At 47.7% G+C, this 23,986-nt stretch overlaps 1 protein-coding gene across 10 annotated transcripts in view; it reads right to left on the bottom strand.

Annotated features, from left to right (window-relative positions):
• Nucleotides 1–809: 809 nt before the first annotated feature.
• The window catches only part of GTF2IRD1 (GTF2I repeat domain containing 1), a 72,979-nt gene continuing 49,802 nt past the window's right edge, over nt 810–23,986 (bottom strand). For 6 of the 10 annotated variants that reach the window (XM_039562803.1, XM_039562805.1, XM_039562811.1 and 3 more), the window contains 11 exons: nt 23,870–23,928; nt 23,632–23,697; nt 22,743–22,826; nt 14,604–14,787; nt 13,822–13,850; nt 8,481–8,528; nt 4,432–4,509; nt 3,170–3,362; nt 2,674–2,711; nt 1,838–1,974; nt 810–1,063 (listed from right to left, as the gene is read on the bottom strand). In XM_039562803.1, coding sequence (XP_039418737.1) covers nt 989–1,063; nt 1,838–1,974; nt 2,674–2,711; nt 3,170–3,362; nt 4,432–4,509; nt 8,481–8,528; nt 13,822–13,850; nt 14,604–14,787; nt 22,743–22,826; nt 23,632–23,697; nt 23,870–23,928 — 991 coding nt within the window. In that variant the 3' untranslated portion in view covers nt 810–988. The remainder of the gene's footprint in view (nt 1,064–1,837; nt 1,975–2,673; nt 2,712–3,169; nt 3,363–4,431; nt 4,510–8,480; nt 8,529–13,821; nt 13,851–14,603; nt 14,788–22,742; nt 22,827–23,631; nt 23,698–23,869; nt 23,929–23,986) is intronic. The other 4 variants (XM_039562812.1, XM_039562806.1, XM_039562808.1 and 1 more) reach the window with 3 other exon arrangements.

The following is a 23,986-nucleotide window of genomic DNA, read 5'->3' on the forward strand; positions in this document are numbered from 1 at the left end:
GTTTTTCCAGGGGATGCTTAGATTTGGTAATAGGTAAAATGTCTTCAACAAAAGGGAGGTCAGGCATTGAAATAAACTGTCCAGGAAAGGGTAAGCATCACCATCACTCCACCACCATTCAAGAAACATGTGGTTGTGGTCCTTAGGCATGTGGTATGGTGATGAACATGGCAGTGCTGGGTTAATGGCTGGACTCAGTCTTACAGATCTTTTCCAAATTAAACAATTCCACGATTCTATTGTGAGAGCTTTCTCCCCCAAAAGGCATCAAAGCCTCCTATGAAATCACAGAATCATAGAATGATAATCATAAAACCATAAAATGTGAAGGACTTCACCAGCCGAAAATTCTTCCTGGTTCAGATGCCAGTTAAATGCATGCAATCTAATCCTTCTGTGCCTTTCCAAGTCTGAGATGGCAGGAGGCTCAATACAGGAGGGCTTGGGGGGATCTCACCTCTTGGGGGGCCTGAAACCTCCTTCCCCCTTAATCCAAACACACTTCAGCTCTGGAGCCAACAGAACTCATGGGTGAAGGTGCCTGATGCTTGGGAAGGCTGGTTCCCTCCTCTGTCACTACTGCAGTTCGGTACCACTCCTCTGGCAGCTCTGTACATAAATTTTTACACCTCTGAGCTAAATTAAATGAAGCATTAAAACGTTTCAAGCCTCTTGGCTTCAAGCACTGGTGACACTAAGGATTTACTGAGCAGCCAAAGTCCAACAAGGTCTGTCCAAGGGGTGCCCTTCTGCCCTTATTCTTACCTATAAATGTTATTTATCAATACTATATGTAATAAAATAAGTACTTTTAAGAGCAAGGCAACACTTTTTATTTTTATTTAAAAAGGCCTTGATGGCAGGAATATAGTGTAAAAATCATTGGAAAAACTAAAAGGCATCAATACATATTGGAATATACACTTTTTACATAAATTACATTTATTTATTTATTCTTTCATTTGAGGTTCTTATTTGATATTGAGGTCTAATAGTTAATAGGTCCTGGGATCTGGACGTTTAGACCACCGTAGTCTAACATGTACATGTTCATGGGCCATTGCTGAAAGAGAGGGAGAGAAAAAGAAGGCAAAAGCCTCTGTTAGAACACAACACAAAACCATGCATCAAACCTCTGACATGTTCCAACACTGGCTGTTGCCCCCACTTTCCAAGTAAGAGAACAGAACCAATCCCAAACCAAAACACCACCAGCAAACTTGACAGAAAACCTTTTAAGTTTATATTTCTCTTGCGCATTTTTGGGGAGTTTTATTTGGTATCACCCACAACTGAAGCCAAGCCCTGAGGAAGCGCAGTTGTATGCATCTCCCTGACTTTATCTCCTATTTTTCCACTTTTGTGGCATTCTAGAGCTCTGCACTGCTCTCAAAACCAAGCTACAGGTACACCCAGCACAGCTTGGACCATGGGGAACCACTGGGTCCTGCTGAGAGGCACCACAGACCTGAGGTGATGTCACCAGCACTCGTGTTTTAACCCACTGGGTTAAAACTGAGGTGGAGGGATTTGCTGTCCCATATGCAGCACCCACTAAAGCTGAGCACCCCCGAGGCACACTGCAGGAATGTAGGAGAGTCCCAGGGGGTGTTGGACACTTTGCTCTGCGGACCTCCCCCAGACAAACCCTGCAGACAAAGACAGCCCCACAAGTGTGTCCCCTCCTTCGCCAAACCTGCTTGTGCCATTTTACATCATACTTTATAGTGTTAGTCAGGCAGAGAGAGGTGGTGACAGTTCGAGGAGAACAGAGAGCAGCATCCTGAAGCAGAAAGATAGGTAGGCAGTAACCCCCCTAGTATCTGGAAGGCTTTACCACAAGTGAGATCTGATTTGTTGAGGATGTAGACTCCATATTGGAAGAAGAGGAAGAGGAAGATGAGGAAGAGGAAGATACCGAGTTCCCTTCGGAGATCCTCTTCCGCTTCCGTTTGGGAACACTGATGTCTTTCTCTGCAAGAAAAGCAGGAAGGCATGAGGTGTCCGAGCCCTGAGAGTGGTCCCTAAATGTGGGGACTCATCTGCCCTCTCTGACCTTGCCTGTCACAGAGCATCCCCCTGCAATGTTCTGTTGTGGCCTCCATGACCTGGCACAGAGCTGTCAGCTTTCCTCACACTGTAGGCATGCTCTTGCTTGCCAGATCTCCCTTCTCTATTCATCCACCTCTTTTCATAAAACTAATAGGATCGTACTTATCTCTAGGACTGCTAATTCTGACACATTTGATTAAAACTGTCTGAGATTTATTGGGATGATGGGACAGAGAGAGAAACACATTCCCAGTGATGACAGAAACCTCGTTGCCTTAGAAATTCAACTGCTAAATGATGGCTCAAATTAAGGGCTTTAACCAGGGAATAAATTGCTCATGGTGAGTAAATTGCTAATGGGAGAAGGATAATCATATCCTCCAGAACATGCTGGAAGTTTGAGCCAAACAGCCGAGTCTGCCCACAGCTCACAGAAGTGGAATCCTCCAAGAGGATAGTTTACTCTGGAACAGATGCTGAGCCTGACTTTTTGTAAGGTAGGATCTTCTTCCCATCCTGCCCTGAGGATGTGGGAGGTTCAAACACCACGTCACAACTCCCATCCATTTTCTCTCCCACAGTGCCAGCAAATCCACAGTTATGTCCTAGCCCTTCCCTTACCTGTTTGTTTGGCCTCAGTGCAGATTTCAGCAAATGGCCTGTGGAAGAGACAAGGGGTGAGTCAGTTGTTTCACTCTGTGTGCCTGCCTGTGCTGGGACACAGCCCAGACCCTGACCCTGACCCTCCTCCAACACTCCTTTGTGTGGAGAGGGGACTTGGGAGCATCCCCAGTGCATCCCGGAGGGAAGCAACCTGAAAGAACTCAGCTGGATCTCTGAGTTACTTGCCCCCATGTGATGTCCCTTCCCAGTATCATCATCCCAAATCGCATAAGAAAGGGGACAAATCAGCCCTGCTAACTCTTCACTGTGCCCACCCATGGGCAAGCACCTCCCCGCAGCACAGGACAGTGGATGCCAGGGATGGAGCATCCACCACACAGGTATGTGGTGGCTCTGGTGGCCTCATGGTGAGTTGCCCTCCTTATGGCTGAAGAAGCAAGGACAACACTTAACAAACAGAAACCTCCCCCATCACAAAGCTGGAAAAACTTACTGGAGCTGGTTTATAATCACTATTCGGATGCTCTCCCGTGCCTTCAGGATCTTCTCCAGCCGATGAATGTCATAGGTATTGGGATTTCTGAAAGGGATATCGTCTGGCAACCCGGTCACCTCCACAGCATCAGGACTGTCCCTGATGAGTTTATAGGGCACCATGACAGGCCGGTTCAAGCCCAGAGCCTCTCCTGTAATGGCAGAGCAGAGGACAGCGCAACAGCTTTACCCTACAGGGCTCCAGAACCAACCAAGTGAGGACCAAGAGCCCTGGGGGACTTTGGGAAGCCATGGGTGCTATGATGCCCAACCTTTGCTGTAGTCACGTCCCACCCAGCCATTTTACATCTACTTGCCCAATTTATTGTCTGCTCTGTTAGTCTCCATTTAGAATTCTGTCAGGAGCCTCAGGTGAGTTCAGGACACACACACAGCTGCACTTGCCCAAGCCCATGGCTGGACCAGCAGCAGCAGCATGCAAGACAGCCCAGGACAAAGGGGAAATGGAAGAGATTTGCCCATTTCATCTTGCCTCTGTATGTCAGCAGGTCTGGGCGTCGCCCAGGATGGAGATCAAAGCCATCCTCATCCTCATCATCACATCACATCACATCACATCACATCACATCACATCATCACGTCACGTCATCCCTGCCCATTTCTTGAATCAATTTATCTCTTTGGCCTCCACAACATTCTACGGCAGTGATATACCTCAATTTAATTCCTTGCTGCATTAAAAGCCCTTCCTTCTGTACAATTAAACCCACTGCTCACCTCTCTGGATACCCCTCCAGTTCCTGCTCAGTGGGGAGCAGAGAACATCCCTCACTCCTGCACTGTTTCTAACTCTAAGAGCCTGGTCCCACCTTGCATCTCTGCAGTCCTAAAACCTGAAGGTGTTAGTGGCTACACAGCCACGTTTCTGGTTTTCCTCCTGGAGAGTTTGTCCCATCAAAGGCTGACATCAGACTGAACAAATCCTGCTACTGTGCTGCATTTTGCCATACTCCTTCCCCTCTCCAAGACTGAGCAACAAGGTCATGAACAGGAAGGTCATGGTCCCACCTGCCAAGAGTGAGACACAGGGACGTCCCTGGGGACAGGCTGTAACATGGAGCAGCAGGACAATATCTGCGCTGCAGCAGCTGCCATGTGCTTGGGCTATAAATAGAGGGGCCTTTGTGGAATTAATTTTAACTGTGGCTGCTCTCAGCAAAACCAACCTTACCCTGTGATGTGTACAAGCAAGAGACTCACCGTATTTTTCATTGAAAAGCTCTTTCACTTGCTCTCGGAGAATCACCTTCTCTCCAAGCCTGTTGGCATCGTCCTCATCTGCAAAAGCAAGAAAGGACAGGGGTGAACTTACCTTGTTTCCTTCTGAGCCCCTGGAAAACCAATCTCACTGATATAATGCAGGACAGTATCCCTGTCTCTCTGGCCCAGCATGGCCTGGGGACACCTCAGAGGTGCTGCTCTGTGCTGGTACCCTGCAACACCTTTCAGAGCTGTGCAAAGCAGCTCTAAAATGCTGCCAGATCTCCATTTGCCATGTGCTGCCACAGCTAAAAGCATTTTATATCTACTTTGCAAGGCTGTAAATGACTAGAAAAAATGCAAAGCAATGAAGACTCAAGCCCTCAGTGCCATGAAGGCTCCCACAGGTGACATCAAGGAATGAGAGAGCACTTTTATGGCTAAGCTCCTAAGTGAAGTATTGTTTTATAATATCCTATATAATCAGCTTGGCTTTACTAGCTTTTTTAATTATCCTCATTGTGCTAAACAGTTTCTCTTTCATTCTCTCATTTCAAACGAGGTGCCTAAGACAGTAGATTTTTACACTCAGCTATTCAGCATCCTCAGGAGGCTCTAGGACAAATGACTAGGGTCATGATGCTAACCTTTGACCTAGGGTCAAATGACCTTAACCCTAACCCTAACCTGTCCTTTTCGATGCCTTTTTTCCCCCCACAGGTATAAAGTGAACACATCTTATCTGCCTCTTGCTGCAGTCACCCCTCCAGCTCCTAGCCAGCTGAGATGTACAGTGCAGGAACAGCTCAGTGGGGTGGACTCCCCACCTTCTCTCCTCCCAAAGAGGATCCTCACTGCACCCAAGGAAGGCACTGTCACCCAGACTGGCAAGCCACTAGGTAAAAATAACGAAATCACTGAATGGTTTGGGTTGAAAAGGACCTTAGAAGACCATCCAGTTCCAACTTCCTGCCAAGGGAAGGGACAGCTTCCACTATCCCAGGTTGCTCCAAGCCCTGTCAAACCTGGCCTTGGACACTTCCAGGGATGGGGCAGCCACAGTTTCTCTGGGCAACCTGTGCCAGGGTGTCCCCACCCTCACAGGGAAAAAATTCTTCCCAATATCCCATCCCACACATCCCTCCTGGCAGTGTGAAGCCATTCCCCTTTGTCCTTTCACTCCAGGCCCTTGTTCAAAGTCCCTCTCCAGCTCTCTTGGAGCCCCTTTAGGACTGGAAGGGGCTCTAAGGTCTCTGTAGAGCCTTCTCTTCTTCAGGTGAACACCTCCAGCTGTCCCAGCCTGTCTCCAGAGCAGGAGTGCTCCAGCCCTTGGGTATATTTGTAGCCTCCTTTGGACTCATTCCAACAGGTTCAGGGCTTTCTTGTGTTGGGAGCCTCAGCCAGATGCAGTGCTTCAGGTGGGGTCTCACAAGAGCAGATGGCTATTCATGGTGGGCTTTTACAGCATCAAGGTGATCTCTGAAAACCTTGGCATGAGGGATCCAAGTATCCTCTGCCCACAATCTGCAGCTATTTAGTTTCATTTTGAGCAATCACATGATTACGATTTTTTATTATTTTGAGCAATCATATGATTTTTGTTTTAGTTTTAAGCAAACACATGGCTGGACATTTTGTTTTAAATGCAAGGTGACAATCCCCTGCAAGTCCCTGCCCCCCTGTGCATGGGACTGATTTCAGTGCTGAGCACTCCAGGCAGAAAGACCCCCATCCCACACCTCAACCACTCTGCTGATGTGGGTGCTGGAGAGAAGCTGGCAACCTCAAACCTCTGCACCCTGCTACTGCAGGGTATGGCCTCAAAAAAGCCTCTTCTCCACCTGGAAAACAATTGTTTTGCCTAGATATAACACACACAAAAAAAAAAGAAAAAAAAGAAAAAAAAAAGCAACCAACTTTCTGTAAAGAGAGCTCAGGGCCAAGTTGTGCTCCAAATACAGAAATGGCAACAAAGCAGCTTGAATGGCATGGAGGAAAACATACATAGAATAGATGAAAGTCAAATGTTGCCAAGGAGTTCTGGTTTCTAGGTGATGCCTTATGGTGCCACTCTGGAGGCCACGACAGACCAGAGGGGCCAACCCTGTGCACTCCCTCTGTGACTTCCTTGTCATCAATGCTCAGTTTCTGGGCTGTATATACATACCCGTATGGATGTGTAGATGGTAGCAGACAAAACTACACCAAATTTCAGTGTTCTCACTCGTTTAATTCTCTGGGACTGAAAAATGCAGCAGGTCTCTCCGCTCATGCCCCAAGTGACCCGAGTGCAAGAAACAAGATCCCAAGGGGGTTTTTTCCACCTTGAGGTGGGTGCTACTCCTGAATTCCCATTCAAGGGCACAAACAAATGTCATGACAATCCTGGAACTGAGCACGCATAACAGCGAAGCCAAAGAGGAGGCTCTGGCCAACAGCACTGCTTCCCAGGGACCTACCCCACCGTGCCCAGGTAAGAGGGATCTCCATCTCCTTTTGATTTTACCCATTTGGGTTTGGGAATTAATCACTCAAGGAGACCACTGGTGCTCTTGACATGTGCTTAATCCCTCCCATAAAGCAGGTTTATCCATGCTGCTAGCTTTAGGTCTATGGTGGGGTTTTTTGTTTGGTTGGTTTGGTTTTTGTTTTGTTTTTGTTTGTTTTAAAATAGTAGCTAGTCGATTAACCCTTTTTTTCCCAATCCTACTTGCCTGAAGTCAGGACCCCTGCACTCCACAGGTACTTACAGACAAGTGGTCACATTTTTAAAGCACCATTTGCTTTTTTCCTATAGGACTTGTCAGAGCTCAACATTTCTTTGAGAAACACCAAGCTACATTTAGTAATTATTAAAACTGAGGTTTAGGTGTCTGCTGTTGGGCAACAGAATCCAATGCGTATTCTTCTAGTGACTCAAACAACCCCCACACAACCAAATCCAAGGTATCCCATGGAAAAATAATGGTTCTGTCTGTGTTCATGATGTTATGTGCAGAACCTTGATCTCAGTGGTGAAGCCACAGCACAGTTGGGTAGGATACCCAATGGCACCTTCTTCCTTCCCATGCCACCACCTGTATCCTCAAATGCTGCTCAAGGGGATGCCTGTTCTCCACTCAGCCACTGCTCATGGAGTAACAACCTCCCAAAGACTTGTCGCAAAGCCCGTTTCATCAGGAAAACTGTCACTGCCCAACACATCCTACTGAGAATATGGCTCAGATCCCTTCTGCAGGCAATCCCAGACTCATCAAAGAGATACTCAGCCAGGGCAGGATCCTTACAGCAGCCAGGATCTGGCCCTGAATCCTAAGAGGATTCTTTCCCCTTCCAGCTTCCATGGCTGCAATTCAGTTATACCTCTGTGTAAATCCAGAATAAACATGCTGACTTTACTGAGGCTATTCTGCAGTAACTCAGGTTTAAATGCAGTTAGAATTAGCTTAACATATGTATGTTTTCAAAGCAGAGCTATAAGCTTGTGGGAGCAGCAATTAACACCTAGACCCACAGCCAAAATCCCAGCTGATGGCACTGTGGCTGGATCTGCTGTAGCTATGCCGTGCCCTGCCACAGGAACAGGCAGGTGAGCTCCTCCTTACACCTGTACATCAGCCTGTATCTTATGTCCCTGGAGCCTTCATGGCTACCCACCAACCCTGACCCAGAGTATGTGTTAAAGCAAAGCAAAAAAAAAACCAACCCAAATCCATGCAACCTCTCCTTGAGAATGGCAAGTGTATTTGTAAAAAAGTAATTGTTGGGACACAGGGATGAAGGATGAGAAGAACGTGTCAGGTTTGTTTGGCTGGAGTGATGGCATCGATGCTCAGGGACTACAGCAACAGTGCTTAGAAATGCAGAAAGGATTAATAACAACAATAAAACACTGTATCATTCAGTTCTGGATATCACAGGGAAACAGAGCAGAGATGAAAAAACAATACCTGAAATTTGGGGGGGGTTAGACATTTTCATTCCCATATTAAAACACAAGTGCATTTCTTGTCTGCTACCATCTACGATGCATCAACTGAGCTACGTACCATTCAAAGCAGCATAGGCTTTTTCCAAAGATGTTATCCGTCTAGGGGCTACAGCGCAAGTTAATGGAAGACAAAAAAAAAAAAAAAAAAGAGAAAGAAAAAGAGATCCATGAGTGCTGCAGCTTGGTTTCTTGGTCATAAACAAAAGCAAAACCCAGGATGATACTGTCTCTAGCAGCTTAAAATTCCTCTGGTCCCTTGGCACAGGGACACTTTTGGTAGCTAATAACTGCTGGGCAAGTTATTTACTGGTGAGCTGGGCTCACCTGCTTTGCTGGAATGTGCTTAAGCCTGCTAACATCCCTTTGGCTATGCCACTCTCCTGAGCAGCTCAAGGTCCACATGTGCATAGGGATCCATGGCCAAATTGGCAGCATTTATGGCACGTGCCAGAGCAGCAGCAGCTGTGCTGCACAGCTGTTCCAGTGCCAGAGGAGAAAAAAATATCTCAGGTTAAAGCAGTTGAAAAGCAAACAGGGAAATTGTGTCAGTTCTGCAGCAACAGGGGAAATAGGAGAAAAAGGAATCCCTAAGGAGAGGCTGGTGCTTGCCACTGACTCCAAAGTTGTAAGTGACATAAAAAGAAATTAATTTCCTGTGGAAGAACAGCAGGGATGGGACTGTGACCAGGTTTTGCATGATGGGCAAAAGGAGGAATGAAGTAGCTCATCCTGCTGAAGTCACAGCCACAGGGAGAGCTGGTGAGGAGGTGCAGCACCAGGGCAAGGAAGGGGCTCAGATGGGAGGCTCTTGATGTCAGACTGCAGTGTGCTGACACTGGCAAACTGAAGGGGACTGGGGAGACAGCAGGAGCATGTGTTCAAATTTCCTAAGCAGAGGCATAAGCAATCTGAAGTAGCTCCAAATACCTAGCTCAAATTATGTCGTTTCAAGCAGGCTCAGGAAAGCAGCCACTGCAGCACAGAGCTCTGTTGATGCTTCCTTGCATGGGGGAGGAGAGCCCTTTGGTTCAGCGGCACAAAGGAACAGAAAAAATATGTGGTTCTGCCCAGGGCAGCTGCAGGCACTGAGATTTGGGTGTAGACCCACACGAGGTGGGGCTCTTCACCCCCGAGCTGCTGGAAGACAAATTCTGCCGTAAGTGGCTGCAGCAGTGCCGCTCACTGGCATGCTGCAGGATCCCGCCCCGAAATACGTGATGATCTCTGCAGCTTGGGCCCCTAAATCGCTGGTGACACCCTGTGGGCAGTATCTGCCACACTAAATGCTTAGGCAAAGTGGAAGAGATACATATGGGTCATGCTGGTGCTGGGAAAGCCAAGCTAGCATCCAAGCCAAGAGGGAACAAAGTCCTGGCACGGCTTCTATCAAGGAGGAATGCAGGCAGGAGCACAGGCAGGAGCACAAGCAGACCGCAGGCAGAAATGGAGAGCAACATATGGCAGGATCTTTCCAATATGAATCAGAACTGGTTTAGAAAAGGCAGCATGGCATTTCCTTTGGTTGGCAGCAACTCAAAGGCTTTTGCAGCATTTCAAGGTGCTGTTACAAAATTACCTTAAGAAAGGTAATTAAAATTTCTTGTCCTGCTAACCCAAACGTGCCATCAGCCTTAACCATAGGAAGCATCCCACCAGGTTCAGGGCAACTGTGCTGCAAGGTATGGGGTGCATCGCAGCGTGCTGGACTATGGTCAGGCTGTAATGGCACCCATCTCACTGCTTGATAAGCACTCTGAAAATGAGGGGGCTTGGGGTGTCTGAAGGACACAACAGGATATGAGGGTGGTGGAGAGCAGAAGGAAGGAAAGAGCCAAGTAAACACAAGGACTTGGATGAAGTGAATGATGGTGCTGCCCTCTCAACAGTGAGAATGCCACACACAGAGGCAAATGGGAAAAGGAGACAAAGCTAGGGAAAGAAAAAGGTGATTGGAATCACAGACATGCTTATAAACAGGCTTTGAGGCTCCACAGCTATTCACACCTGATTGAATTTTAAGCCTCATAATTATCAATATATAAAAATACATATTTTTACACACACACACACACACTCCCCCACATATTATATATATATATTCAACCTGCTTGAAATTTCACCTTAGACTAAAAACAGTGACCAGCTGAACACTCAAAAATAATCACCCTGGGCCTGGCTGGGGGGTTAAAAAGGGTTGGGGGGTGAAGGGAGATGGATATGGACCTTGAAAAGCAACCTGGTGATGGAGCAAGATGTGCTCAGCCCTCATCACAGCTTTCCTCTTTTCTATTTTTCTTGCTAGGAGTTTCCAGTGCGAGGCACATCTCATCAAAGTCTTGAGGAGGACTGTGCTCTTGTGATTAGAAAATAAATAAATAAATAAATTTAAAAAGGATGCCTAGATGTGTGATTTTTTAAATTAAAGAACACTGCCTGCCCTACTTTATTAAGTGGAGAGTGGAAAATAATCTATCATGGCGGTAGGGAGCTTGGAGAATAGGACAGATAGAGCTGGTGTACATTTTCACATAAAAATTAACATACAGAAAGATATTTTTTGTGTGTGTGTATGTGTGTGTTTACTTATGCTTGGCATTTTTTTTTCAAAGGCTCATATTAAGCCAGTTTTGTATCTGTGCCTCAGGAAAAAAAAAACCAAAAGGATAAGCATAGTGTTTATAGCACTAGAGCATCACCCCTGCTCATTCATTCCTGTTTAATGCTGAAAGATCATGCTGCTTTCAAGAAGGGGTTTTGCAAATCTCTTTTGCACAGCAGAGACCAGCAGTGTGGAGAAGAGACACTGGAAATCAAAACTTCTGGATGCCAGAAGGATTGTGCTCCTGGGTTAAACGCCCTGGGGAAGCAGTGCAGGTGAAGTGCTGGCACGGTGGCCTCAGGGCCATTGTCCCATCTTTGAGAGGCTGCAAACCTGCATTGCGGAAGGGTTTTTTCCAAAAAATCAGCCTAATTCCCTGCAAAATCCACCTCCTTCTGCAAACAGCATCCCTGCAGGCACACAGCCCCCAGCTGCTTCTGCACTGGCAACCCCACCTTCTCCCACTAGAGGAAAAACACCATCTCAACATACAGATTACAGATTATCTTGAGAAAAAAAGCACGTGAAGCACTCAGATTGTATTGAAATCCTTTTACCTGTTTCTGTTACACTTAAAAAATGGGTGTCCCCAAAAGAAAGAGATTTGTGGTCCCGCAGTTACCGGGAATGCTCTTTGTGATACAGGAGGTGCACAACTTTAAAGCATATTAAATGCCATCATTTAACCTAAAGGCAACTAAAATCACTCCAAAGTGATTTTTTTTTTTTAATTAAATTTCCCCTTTTCCTTAACACGTGTACTCTTCATGTAATTTTTAGCCAAAATGATCCACAAAACCCAATAGCTTCCCTTATGTTTATGATGTCATCTCCTCAGCTTTCCAGCTTTTGGAGACCTCTGCAATGCCATCCTACTTGGGAGTAACTATTGCTTTCATTTTAACCCTCCTCTATGAAATAAAAGTGATTTTCACTGATTTTATTTTAATGCCAAGAATGCTGCTGCTCTTCATTTTACATGACAGGTCTTCACTACACAATATTGAGGTAAAAAGAAGACACTTTAATTTAAATTTTTAGTGACCGATGGCTAGTTGGAAATCATTCATTTTATTAAGGCAGATGAAAAGCAATCAAAGTCAAGGCAGTGACTGCACCACTGTATTGCCACCAACCACTTTGGTGTAGTGGGGTGGAAAAACAAACAACGGGTTAATTGCTGTCAGTGGGGACTAGGGAGGGGCAAAATACAATCAGCTCTTTTCTGGACGAGACATTCCAGTGGTAATCTGACTACTAGAAAATACTTACGAGTCCTGGAACTGTCTCTGAAGATTTGGCAAATATGGGAAATTGTCTATAACAAATTGAGATGTCACGTAAGAAAAACCCCTCACCTGTAACTGCTCTTATTTAAAACCTCAATGGGAGGAGAGGGAATGAAGCACCCAGCCTGGCAGGGATGCTGTGACCTGCTGAGCCCATTCGGGTACTGAAATACACATAAAGTATGTCTTTGGGTTTGTGCTAGAAGGCCAGTCTGTGAGGGGAGCATTCAACTGGAGAAAGAGGGAAAAAATGTTAAGCATTGAAAAGAAAATCAGTCTCCTCTACATCTCTATTTCTCAGGTTGCATCTCCCAGCCAGGTAGCAGCTTGAAGTATTTGCCTTCTGATGTGCTTTGTGTCAGATCAACGTCTTTTAACGTAATTATACTGATTAGAGTGGGGGAATGGAAAGACAAGATGTGGCTGGAGGAGTGTATACATAGTCATATAACTCTGTGGAAAACTAGAGCTCTGCAAAACTTGTGCTTCAGTGAGGGCTCGTTTAAGGCCCAGCTGATGTGAACGGGCACATTGCTGCTTAGGACCAAAAGATACAAGTCTAAGACCAAGTTCCACAGAGGTCTCAGGGGACCTCCCTATCATTGGCTGGGCCCTACACAGGGATGCAGAAGTGAACACATGGACCATGTCTGAATTTTCCTGACAGCTCACCTTTTGTTAGAGCTCTTAACACCTTTCTGCTATTCCCAATAAGGGCATATAAATGTTTTCCTGTCTGTCATATTTGTCTTTTCTAAATTGTACCATCGCCATGGAGGCTGGCCAAGGAAATGGGAAGCCATAAATAAAGATGACAAGGTTCTTTGCACCCATCTGTGCTCTTCCAACAGTTGTAATTACAGACATTTAAAATTGAGACAGGTTTTTACCCACGCTGCTGACAGCAGCTCTCTTTTCTGAGCAGCCAAGAAATGAGAGACAGCTACTGTGGGGACTCACAGTGAAGGACACGGCTCTGGGATGATGATTTGAGCAGCTGTGAATGGAGCGTACCCTGGATACCCTGTCCTCTTCTCTGCCATGTCTTCCCTGGTGTATCTGCCTGTGGAACGTTCACGAGCTGGAGTGGACTTCACTGCCATGCTACTGCAGCCCACCATGGACCCTTGTGGTTAATCACCCCTTATGACAACCTTCTCTTGCCACCCAACCCACCAGCTCATTACAACACAGATTTATTTTAAGAAAACACTTAAGAAAGTGGGTGTTTTCTTAAAAAGAGAAAACAGATCCCTGCCCTAGATTAGCTCTTGAAAAATGCCATCATTTCAAGGCAACAGCAGCAGTACTGATGGGTGACACTGACGCCAGCTGTCTCAGGCAACAAATGCACCAAACAACAACAAAACCAAAGTGGGAAGCCCAGGAAAGTGAAGTCAGAACAACCTCCCTCCAGCTGATAAAATTATTGCTTGCAAGTTTACAACTTCCTGACCACCACTAAACACCTGGCTAATGCATTGCTTAGGCAAAAAGATATCATCTCTTACCGGGTTTGGGGATGAGTCCTTGAAAAGGCCTGTGAAAAATAAGGAAAAAAGGAGATTTAAAATGAAATGGTACCGGGAAGCCAGCATGCCTGAGCTGAACACCCTGATGTGGCCCAGGGAAGGCTGGGGATCAGCCTGTCCTTCACACGCTATGCCACAACTCACGTGGGACCAGCAGGAGCTCTGTGGGGATGAGGTCCCTGCAAGGGGCAGTGACCCCTGCTTGAGGCAGCATGATGTACCTCATGCCCCACTGATAAGAAGACAAACAACATGATCCAGTGAAAGGGTGACGGAGACACTCTTAAGCCCACTTTTTTCCTGTCTCACCTTAGTCTGATACATAGCTAAGTGCTTTTCCCTCCCTTCCCACTTATGGCCATCCCCTGAGGCTGTGAAATGCAGAGGACCCTGCCACAAACACGGGGTGCTAAAGCACAGCAGGGTTCTGAGCACTGCCCTGCACCACCAATGATCAGTCTCAAGCCTCCTAAAAAAGGGGATGGGATTTCTCTGCCTGCGTATCAGTCACACTGAGCATCTTTTTCTCCTGCCACTGCCTTCCCCATCATCTCCTCAGGCAGTGGATGGGAAGAAAGCCAGACTGCCTGTTTTATGGTCCCCTCCTTTCTGATGAACCATTAGCTGCCACCTTAATTGCTGTCTTGGGGGGCTGGAGGCATTTACAGACTGGGGCTGCAGAGCAGGGAGTGCATTTAGGTGGGCTCCCTCCTCTCCCCCTCTCTGGATCCACAGGATGGCTGACATCTCTCACCACATACCGTGTCACAGTGAACTTGATTTTATCAGCGACGGCCAGTATCCTCTCCAGATTTTGGGAGCCAAAGGTGCAGGGCTTCCTGAAGGGGATCCCAGGAGGCAGCCCCTCTATAATCACCGACCCTGGATTGCTCTTAATGCGCTTGTATGGCACTTGCACAGGGTATTTAATCCCCAAGGCCTCACCTAGGAGAGAAGCGAGTGGTAATTAAGTAGTGAGTGTGCAGGATGCCAGGGATGCCATTTCTGCTGTGGCTCTGGCTCCATCCCCAGCCCTACCAAGGCACAGAACAGTGTGGGCAGGCTGCTCAAGGTACCAGGTCAGCATTAGATCAAGGACCAACATTTTCAGGCTGCCTCCATGACAGCAGTGGAGGGGTCCAAAGACAGGCACATGTGTGCAGCAGAGCTCATGGGGCCACAGAGATGCACCATCCTGCACAAGGATGCCCATGTATGCAGTGGGAGGATGGAAAGCTGCTGCTCTTTGCTTTGGGACATTATTCAGAGATAACTCCACAGGTATGTTCCCACTCTTAGGCCTGGCTGTAGGATCAAGGCTACATATTTCCTTGCAAGCACCTGGACAAGTCTTACCCCTGCCTAGAAAATGGGGTGTCCTGCTTGTGGCCAGAACAGGGTTAATTTTTTGCAATAGTCTGGAGGCAGTATGGCTAGGACACAGAGGTTATTAGTAACAGAACCATTAATCACAACATTGCTCGGTTTATTCTCGTGGTTGTGGTACCTAATCCTGTATATACTCCCACATATGAACCCTGTGCTCCTCATGGTGCTCTTTTTCAGAGCAGGGAGAGGGGTCAGGGTTGTTTTATTGTTGTATTGAGGGACATCAGTTTGTGATATGATAACATCAAGGGCAATGAGGGTCATTTGGGATGTGTATTCAGTGTTGCTCCCCTGCCCTGCCCTTGGTTGCTGCCTCAGGGAATTCATTAATAATTGTACCCAGCCTGTGGGGGGAAACAGGGCAGGACGATTCTCCCCAGCTTTCCACCCCCTTTTTCTCCTCCAGGCCTGTTACAATTGTACGTTAAGGAAAGCATGCACTTGTTGCTGTCTGCCAGGTCTCCTCAGTGTGGTCCACAACATGTTTAGAGTCAAGAAAGAGATTTCTAGGCAAGTTATTCAGAGATCTGCCCCAAGGCTATCATGGATAGTCACGAGTGGTATAGAATGTGGTAGAAAATGGACCAAATTTTGGGGAAATTCTTGGCTCCGGTGTGGTTTGGAAGTTGTCCCCTGGACAACTACAGAACCCGATAAAGTGACAGACTATTTGCAAGAAGAGTGTTGTGACCCCTCTGGAGAGGAGCAACTTATTGCAGTGTGCTAGGCCCTGGCTACTATTTTTCAGACACTGCTTGTCACTAGACAGCACCCTCGGGGAAAAGAGGAGGACAGCAGAGCAGCAGGCACTGTGACCACTCAAACTGCAGCTGAACCACACGAACAACCCCTGCCATTAGCAGTCGCCCCTATAAGGAAGAAGAAATCCAAGACCAAACCAATTCACTTAGTGAGGGATGAAGAGGAAGAAGGGCCCTCACAATGGGAGGAGGAGGCAGGGCCAGAGATAATCACCCGATCCCTATTCCGGGGTGAGCTGCGATATATGTGAAAAGATTTCAGCCACCAGTCGTGTGAACCCCTGGTGACCCCGCTGCTTCAGTGCTGGGATATCGCAGCCCACGCTGTGGAACTAGATAGAAGTGAAGCCAAGCAACTGGGATCCCTGTCCTGGGATGTGGGCATTGACGAGGGGACTGGGAAGAGGACAGGAACTCAACCTCTGGAGGCAACTCCTGCCAAGTGTGAGGGAAAGGTATTCTCCCAAGGATGATCTAATAGTGCACCCAAGCAGGTGGATCCAGTACCTGAGACAATTAGCTGTGCTGGAGGGAATCTATAGGGATTCAAATAATGAGCAATCCCCAGTAGATCCAGATGAGGTCCAGGATATCCATGTGGCAGAAGTTTGTAAGTAGCACACCATCGTCATGCACCAACTCATTGGCATTGATGTCAATGAAGGAAGGAGAACAAACACTGCTTCAGGTGACTACCCAACTCTGGCACTATGAAGATGTCTCCATTCAGAGACAAATTCAGGAGAAAACACTCTGGAATGAGTCGTCTCCTCTAAAAAGAGTTCCAACAATCCCTTTACGCCAGTAGGAAATGAATACTAGTGGGTGAAAAGGAAAAAATAAAAACCAGCCATTTACTGACAAACAGAATGCCCAAAGGCACAAGAAAAAGGCAAATAAGTGCTAGATATTAAACTGTCAGACCTTACCCCCCCACACACACACACTGGAACAAAAACCCAAAATGCCACGGGAAAAAAAACCCACCGGCTTCCACCACGTGGTAGAAGATGGCACCGGCTTCTCTCTCAGGGAAAAACAAAAAACCAAACTGGGGATTCATGCAGCAGGTCGAGCAAACAGATGAGAACCTGGCGACTTCTCCAGTGTCGATCTTCTCTCCGCAGCAGATGAAGTAGGTGGGCCAGAGCCTCTCTCTCCCTGGCTTGGCCTTCCCAAGGCTTGGGGCGAGACGGAGCGGCCCCTCTCTCCTGCTGATCCCGACTGGCTCCTCTCCCGCAGGTCCCATTTTCTCTGATCTCCGGCTAAACAAGCTGTCCAATTCACCTCAAAAAACTGCCGAAGGATTGCTGCTGCAGCTTCTCCAAGGCCAGGGAAGGGAAAAACTTCTTGTCTGAGCTAACAAAGCCAAGCTAGCCAAGCAAAACCCAGACCTCACTGTACCCGCAAACGCCTGGGAAGTGAGGCTTTGAAAAAGCCCACAAAGAGCCCAAGGCTTCCCCCTGCCCCGGACCCACCTTAAAGATACAGCAACCATTGTTGGGCATAAAGCAGAGGATCAGGGAGAAGACTGTCATAAATCACCCCAAGAGAGAAGATAATCTTTTTTTGGTCCCTATTTATCTGTGCCTTGGCTGTGGAAAGACTGTCCAAGACTGTGGACAGATTCAAAAGAGTTGAGCAAATTAAAGAGGAAATGTCCCATGCCCCACCAGCATGGACCAGAGTCTCTGCTATTGGGAGCAAGTGCCCCCTGCTTGAGACAGAGGGGACACACCACCAGGTAACCTGTGCTTTTTCCTGCATGGCCACAGAGAGGACATGAGGAAGTGGGATGGAAAACCCACCTCTGCCCTGGCAGCACAGGTATGAGTTGAGAGGGAGAACAACCAGCATAGGAAATTCTTCAAGGATAATGCCATTCCAGTCTCCCGTGGGGAAGTCCTCAGAGACAACAGGAGGGATGATGTTGCTTTGGTTCCTCTTGAGGGGATGTCCAGTTCACATTTTCAAGAAGTGAGCATGGAGTACTATGGCCAGAACCAGAGGGGCCCTGCCTCCAGCCAGGTGGAGGAAAGGGACAATCAGATCTACTGGACTCTGGATCCATGGCACATCAGACCCACAAGCATATACAGCTTTAGTTGACACTGCTGCACAGTGTACCCCCATTCCAACAAGATATGTAGGGGCAGAATCCAGCTCCATTTCTGGGGTGACAGGAAGATCCCAAGAGCTGACTGTACTGGAAGCTGAAGTGAGCCTGACTGGAAATGAATGGCAAAACCAGCCCGTCGTGACTGGCCCAGAGACCCCGTGTATCCTTGGCACAGATTACCTCGGGAGAGGGTATTTCAAGGACCCAAAAGGGCATTGTTGGGCTTTTGGGAGAGCTGCTGTGGAGACAGAGGAAATTAGACAGCTGAATACCTTGCCTGGTCTCTCAGAGGACCCTTCTGCAGTAGGACCGCTGAGGGTGGAAGACCAACAGGTAGCGATCGCTACCACAACAGTGCCCTGACAGCAACACTGCACCAACCGGGACTGTGGGACCCCATCCATGGGATGAGTCGAGAACTGGAGAACCAGGGAGTGCTCAGCAGGACTTGCTCACCCTTCAGTAGCCCCATATGGAGCGTGCATAAATCCAGTGGAGAGTGGAGACTGACAGTGGACTATCATGGCCTGAATGAAGTCACACCACCACTGAGTGCTGCTGTGCTGGACAGGCTGGAACTTCAGTTCGGACGAGCTGGAGTCCAAAGCAGCAAAGTGGTGCCACCAATGGCATTGCAAATGCATTTTTCCATGTTCCTCTGGAGCAGAGTGCAGGCCACAGTTTGCTTTCACCTGGAGGGGCATCCAGTACACCTGGAACTGACCACCCCAGGGGTGGAATTACAGTCTCACCATCTGCCATGGACTGATTCCAGACTGCACTGGAAGAGGGTGAGACTCAGAACACTTGCAGTACATTGATGACACCAATATGTGGGGCAACACAGCAGAAGAAGGTTTTGAGAAAGGGGAGAAGATAATCCAAGTTCTCCTGAAGGCCAGCTTTGCCATAAAGCAAACTAAGGTCAAGGGACCTTCCCGGGAAATGCAGTTTTTAGGAGTAAAATGGCAAGATGGATGTTGTCAGATTTCAGTGGACATGGTCAACAAAACAGCAGCTCTGTCCTCAGCAAACAGCAAAAAGGCAACACAGGCTTTCCTTAGGTGCTGCTGGGTTTTGGAGGATACATATTCCAGATTACAGTCAGATGGTAGACCTTCTCTATCATGTGACATGGAAGAAGAACGATTTTAGGTGGGGTCCTGAACAACAACAAGTTTTTTAACAAATTAAACAGGAGATTGTTCATGCAGTAGCCCTTGGGCCAGTCAGGACAGGACAGGATGCAAAGAATGTGCTCTACACCGCAGCCAGGGAGAACGGTCCTTCCTGGAGCCTCTGGCAGAAGGTACCTGGAGAGACTCGAGAACAACCCCTGGGGTTCTGGAGCCGGGAGTACAGAGTATCTGAGGCCAGCTACACCCCAGCTGAAAAAGAGATGCTGCCTGCTTATGAAGGGGTTTGAGCTACTTCAGAAGTGATTGGCACCAAAGCACAGCTTCTTTTGGCACCCCAACTACCAGTGCTGGGCTGGATGTTCAAAGGGAAAGTCCCTGCAACACACACTGATGCTACATGGACTAAGTGGATAGCACTGCGAGCTTGAACAGGAAATCTCAGTCACCCTGGGATCTTGGGAGTCATCATGAACTGATCTGACAGTGAAAATTTTCGACTATCATCATCAGAGAATAGAAGGTGACGAGCTGAGGAGGCCCCACCATACAACCAGCTACCAAAAAATGAAAAGCAATACACTCTCTTCACTGATGGTTCTTGTCATATTGTAGGGATACACTGAAAATGGAAAGTTGCAATATGGAGTCCTATGTGGTGAGACACAGAAGCTATCGAGGGACAAGGTGGATCAAGTCAGGTTGCAGAGCTGAAAGTTGTCCAGCTGGCTCTAGATATCGCTGAGCAAGACAAATGGCCAATGCTCTACCTCTACACTGACACATGGATGGTAGCAAATGCTCTGTGGGGGTGCCTGGACCAATGGAAAATTACAACTACAGCACAGAGGGAAACCCATCTGGGCTGCTGAAGTGTGAGAAGACATTACTGCCCAGGTAGAGAAGTTAGCTGTAAAAGCCTGTCATTTTAGATGCAGACGTACACGAGAGTCAGGCTACTGAAGAGCATCGCAACAATGGACAGGTGGGTCAGGCTGCCAAGATTCAAGTATCTCTGGCGGATCTGGCCTGGCAACATAAGGGTGAATTATTTCTAGCTCAGTGACACCTGACACGTCAGGTCATCAAGGAAGAGATGCAACATACAGATGATTTCATGACTGAGATGTGAGCTTAGCCATGGACACCATCTCCCAGGTTATCCATGACTGTGAAATATGCACTGAGCTAAAAGCAAGACAAGTGGGTAAAGCCCCTGTGGGGGGCAGTGGTCTAAATAGAAGTAAGGGGGACCTACCAGATCGATTGCATCATGCTGCCTCAAACCAGCCAAGTCAAGCGCTGTGTGCTCACAATGGTAGAAGGCACCACTGGAAGCCTGGAGACCTACCCTGTGCCTCACGCCACTGCCTGGAACACCATCCTGGGCCTTGAAAAGCAAGTTCTGTGGCAACAGGGCACACTGAAAGAATTGAGCTGGACAATGAGGCTCATTTCAAAAATAGCCTCATTGACACCTGGGCCAGAAAGCACGGGAGTGAGTGGGTGTATCGTATTCCCGATCACAGAATCACAGAAAGAACTAGGTTGGAAAAGACCTTTGAGATCATCAAGTCCAACCTGTGACCTAACACCACCTCATCAACTAAACCATGGCACTAAGTGCCACATCCAGTCTTTTTTTAAACACCTCCTGGGATGGTGACTCCACCACCTCCCTGGGCAGCCCATTCCAGTGCCCAATCACTCTTTCTGTGAAGAATTTTTTCCTAATGTCCAGCCTGAACTTCCCCTGGTGCAGCTTAAGACTGTATCCTCTTTTCCTGTCTCTGGTTGCCTGGGAGAAGAGACCAACCCCCACTTGGCTATACCCTCCTGGTCAGGTAGTTGCAGAGAGTGATAAGGTCTCCCCTGAGCCTCCTCCCCTCCAGGCTAAATAATGCCAATTCACTCAGTCGCTCCTCACAGGGCTTGTGTTCCAGGCCCCTCACCAGCCTTGTTGCCCTCCTCTGGACACGTTTGAGCATCTCAACATCCTCCCTATATTGGGGAACCCAGAATTAGACACAGCACTCAAGGTGCAGCCTCACCAGTGCCAAGTACATGCACCAGCCTCTAGAAAAATTGAATGGTAAAATGCACCATTAAAATCCACACTGAAAGCAGTGGGTGGGGGAACCTTCAAACATTGGGATCTGCATTTAGCAAAGGCCACCTGGTTAGTTAATACCCGAGGCTCTACCAATTGAGCTGGCCCTGCCCAATCGAAACCTCCATGTACTGCAGAAGAGGATAAAGTCTCCATGGTGCATATAAGAAATGTGTTAGGGAAGACAGTTTGGATTAGTCCTGCCTCAAGCAAAGGCAAACCTATCCATGGGATTGTTTTTGCTCAAGGACCTGCAGGCACTTGGTGGGTGATGCAGAGGGACAGGGAAACACAATGTGTCTCTCCAGGGAATTTGATTTTTGGGTGAGAACAGTCTGTAATGTTGAACTGTATAATATTGGTTGCTGAGTGACACTGCCACTGTTTGCCATAACTGCCATGGCCAATGAGGATGGACTGCTCCAGATACACCAGTCATGAGCTCGTGATACAGCAACCAGCCAAAAGCACAGCAGCCCTGCTGCCATGGAAGACCTCTAAGATGGATAGAGCCCACAATCATGGACTAAATTAACTCAACAAACTTCTTGGAGGGACGGATTCAACTATAGAAACAATATCTGTGCTTGTGTATACACACAAACATACATATATATGTATATATACACATATATATACACACACACGTATGTATATAGTTGGAAGGTGTAGAATTTCAGTGTGATGTAAGTGGTATAGAATAAAGGGTTCTGACCAGGACAGGGTTAATTTTTGCAGTTGCCAGGAGAGGGCAAGGCTAGGACCTCTATATCACCTCACATCATTTTCCAGGAATGAGGGAAGGGGTCCCTTCCAGTCAAGTAAGTGTGACAGAGGGGGTGGTCAGGTAGCACTGGTTCCCTCTGTCACTGATATTGTAGCTGTTACTGTTTGTTTTCTTATTCCATTGCTGTTTCCAGTAAACTCTTCTTATCTCAATCCGTGCCTCCAAGTCTCCTCTCCAACCCACCGCAAGGGTAGGGAAAGGGGGAAGGACAAATGAGCAAGCAGTGCATGGCTTGCAGTGCTTCAGTGTGAACACTAAGTTGGGGTATAATATTCCTAAACCACAACGTGGGGATAATAGCATTTCCCCTGCTCTAGGAACAGAAGGAGCAGCATCTTCTTGTTCCCCAGCGCTCACTACGGCCTATTCCTATTCCCTTCCTAACCTCTTACCACCCCCTGTGCTCCCACAGCTCCTGCAGCAAAGAGCGCCAAATCCCAGATCTGCCATTCCCTCCTGGCCCTCCTAACTACCAGCAGCTCAAGGGAGAGATGAGAGAAAGTATGTGGCAAGAAGGAATCAGGAGCAGAGGGGAGAGATAAAGAGCAAAAAAATACGAGAGAATAAGGGGGGGAATAAAACAAGCCTGGTTTCTCACCATATTTCTTATTGAACAGGTCCTGGACTTGTTCCCGCAGTGTATTAGCAATGTCTATTCTGGAAAGCCTGGCGTCATAATTTTCTGTAAAATAAAGAAACAATTATAGATTTCTGCTGGTAAATTAAAAGGCACTCTGTGACTTTTAAGTAATGCCTTTTTCTAATTATAGGAAAGCCCTTATCTTGCAATTATCTAATCTGTGGAGTGGGTCATTCAAAGTCCTTAAAAATAATCTAAACAGAAATATGTTGGGTTATTTTTCCCTCGCCTGTTTGCTAAGAATAAAAGGCATGTGAAATCGAAGATTCAGTTGTGATAATTACCAGCATTAAAATATAACATACTCCAAAGCCTCTCAGAAAAGCCAAAGGCTTTGAAAAAGCTCCCCATCCTTGTGCAAACTCTCACAGGCCCCCAGGGCCCAAGAAGAGATGCTTGAGCAGGGTAGCACTTGCCATCACTCTATCCCCCAAGGGAGCCACCATACTGCCGCCAGCTAAACTCGAGTGGCATTTATACAAACATCACACAAGTGGAAAAAGCCCCAGCAAACCCCTAGGCTTGGAAACTTAATTATGCATCTCACAAGGTCAGACAGGGAGATAAGCCAAGTTGGTTAATTAGAGCACCATGCAGAGCACTTCGAGCCTCTTCTTGGACCTGCAGGACTGCCTGTCCTGGCTGTGCATCTTGTCTTCTAGGTGCCTCTGCTTTCCATCCTCTCATCCCACCTCCTTCTCTCCTTCCTCCCAGTCTTGTCTTGCTCCTCTGCCATCCCACCGAGCCCCAACACCTGCAGCACTCCCTTCCCACATCTGTCCCATGCAGCCTCCACAGTGGGCCAAGGGCTCTACCTCAGCCCCCACATATGCCTCCAGCCCCACACCTTGAAAGCCCTGTCTCTTCACAGCGTCCTCCAGCAGCAGCTCGCTCGAGTCCCTCTCGTCGGCGGCTGAGACAGGGGACATAAGAGGAATTATGATTCACAGTGCTGCCAAGGGGGATGTATGGGAGGGGGTTTCCAGCCAAAGAGCAAGGTGGAGAGGGAAGGCTGTAGGAAACCACTGTCACTTCTCTTCTACCTAGACCTTGACAGCCCAGCTGCTGGGTGTCTTTCAGCCTACCTTTGGCTGCCGGGCTGTCTGACACCGACTCCTTTACACCCTCCGCCAGCAGCTCCGGTCTGGAAAACAGGGAGAAGCAGAAGGCATGTGAGTGACCTCCCTGCCAGTGACACCCTG

The sequence above is a fragment of the Corvus cornix genome, chromosome 19 (assembly GCF_000738735.6).
Source record: "Corvus cornix cornix isolate S_Up_H32 chromosome 19, ASM73873v5, whole genome shotgun sequence".
Taxonomy (NCBI): domain Eukaryota; kingdom Metazoa; phylum Chordata; class Aves; order Passeriformes; family Corvidae; genus Corvus; species Corvus cornix.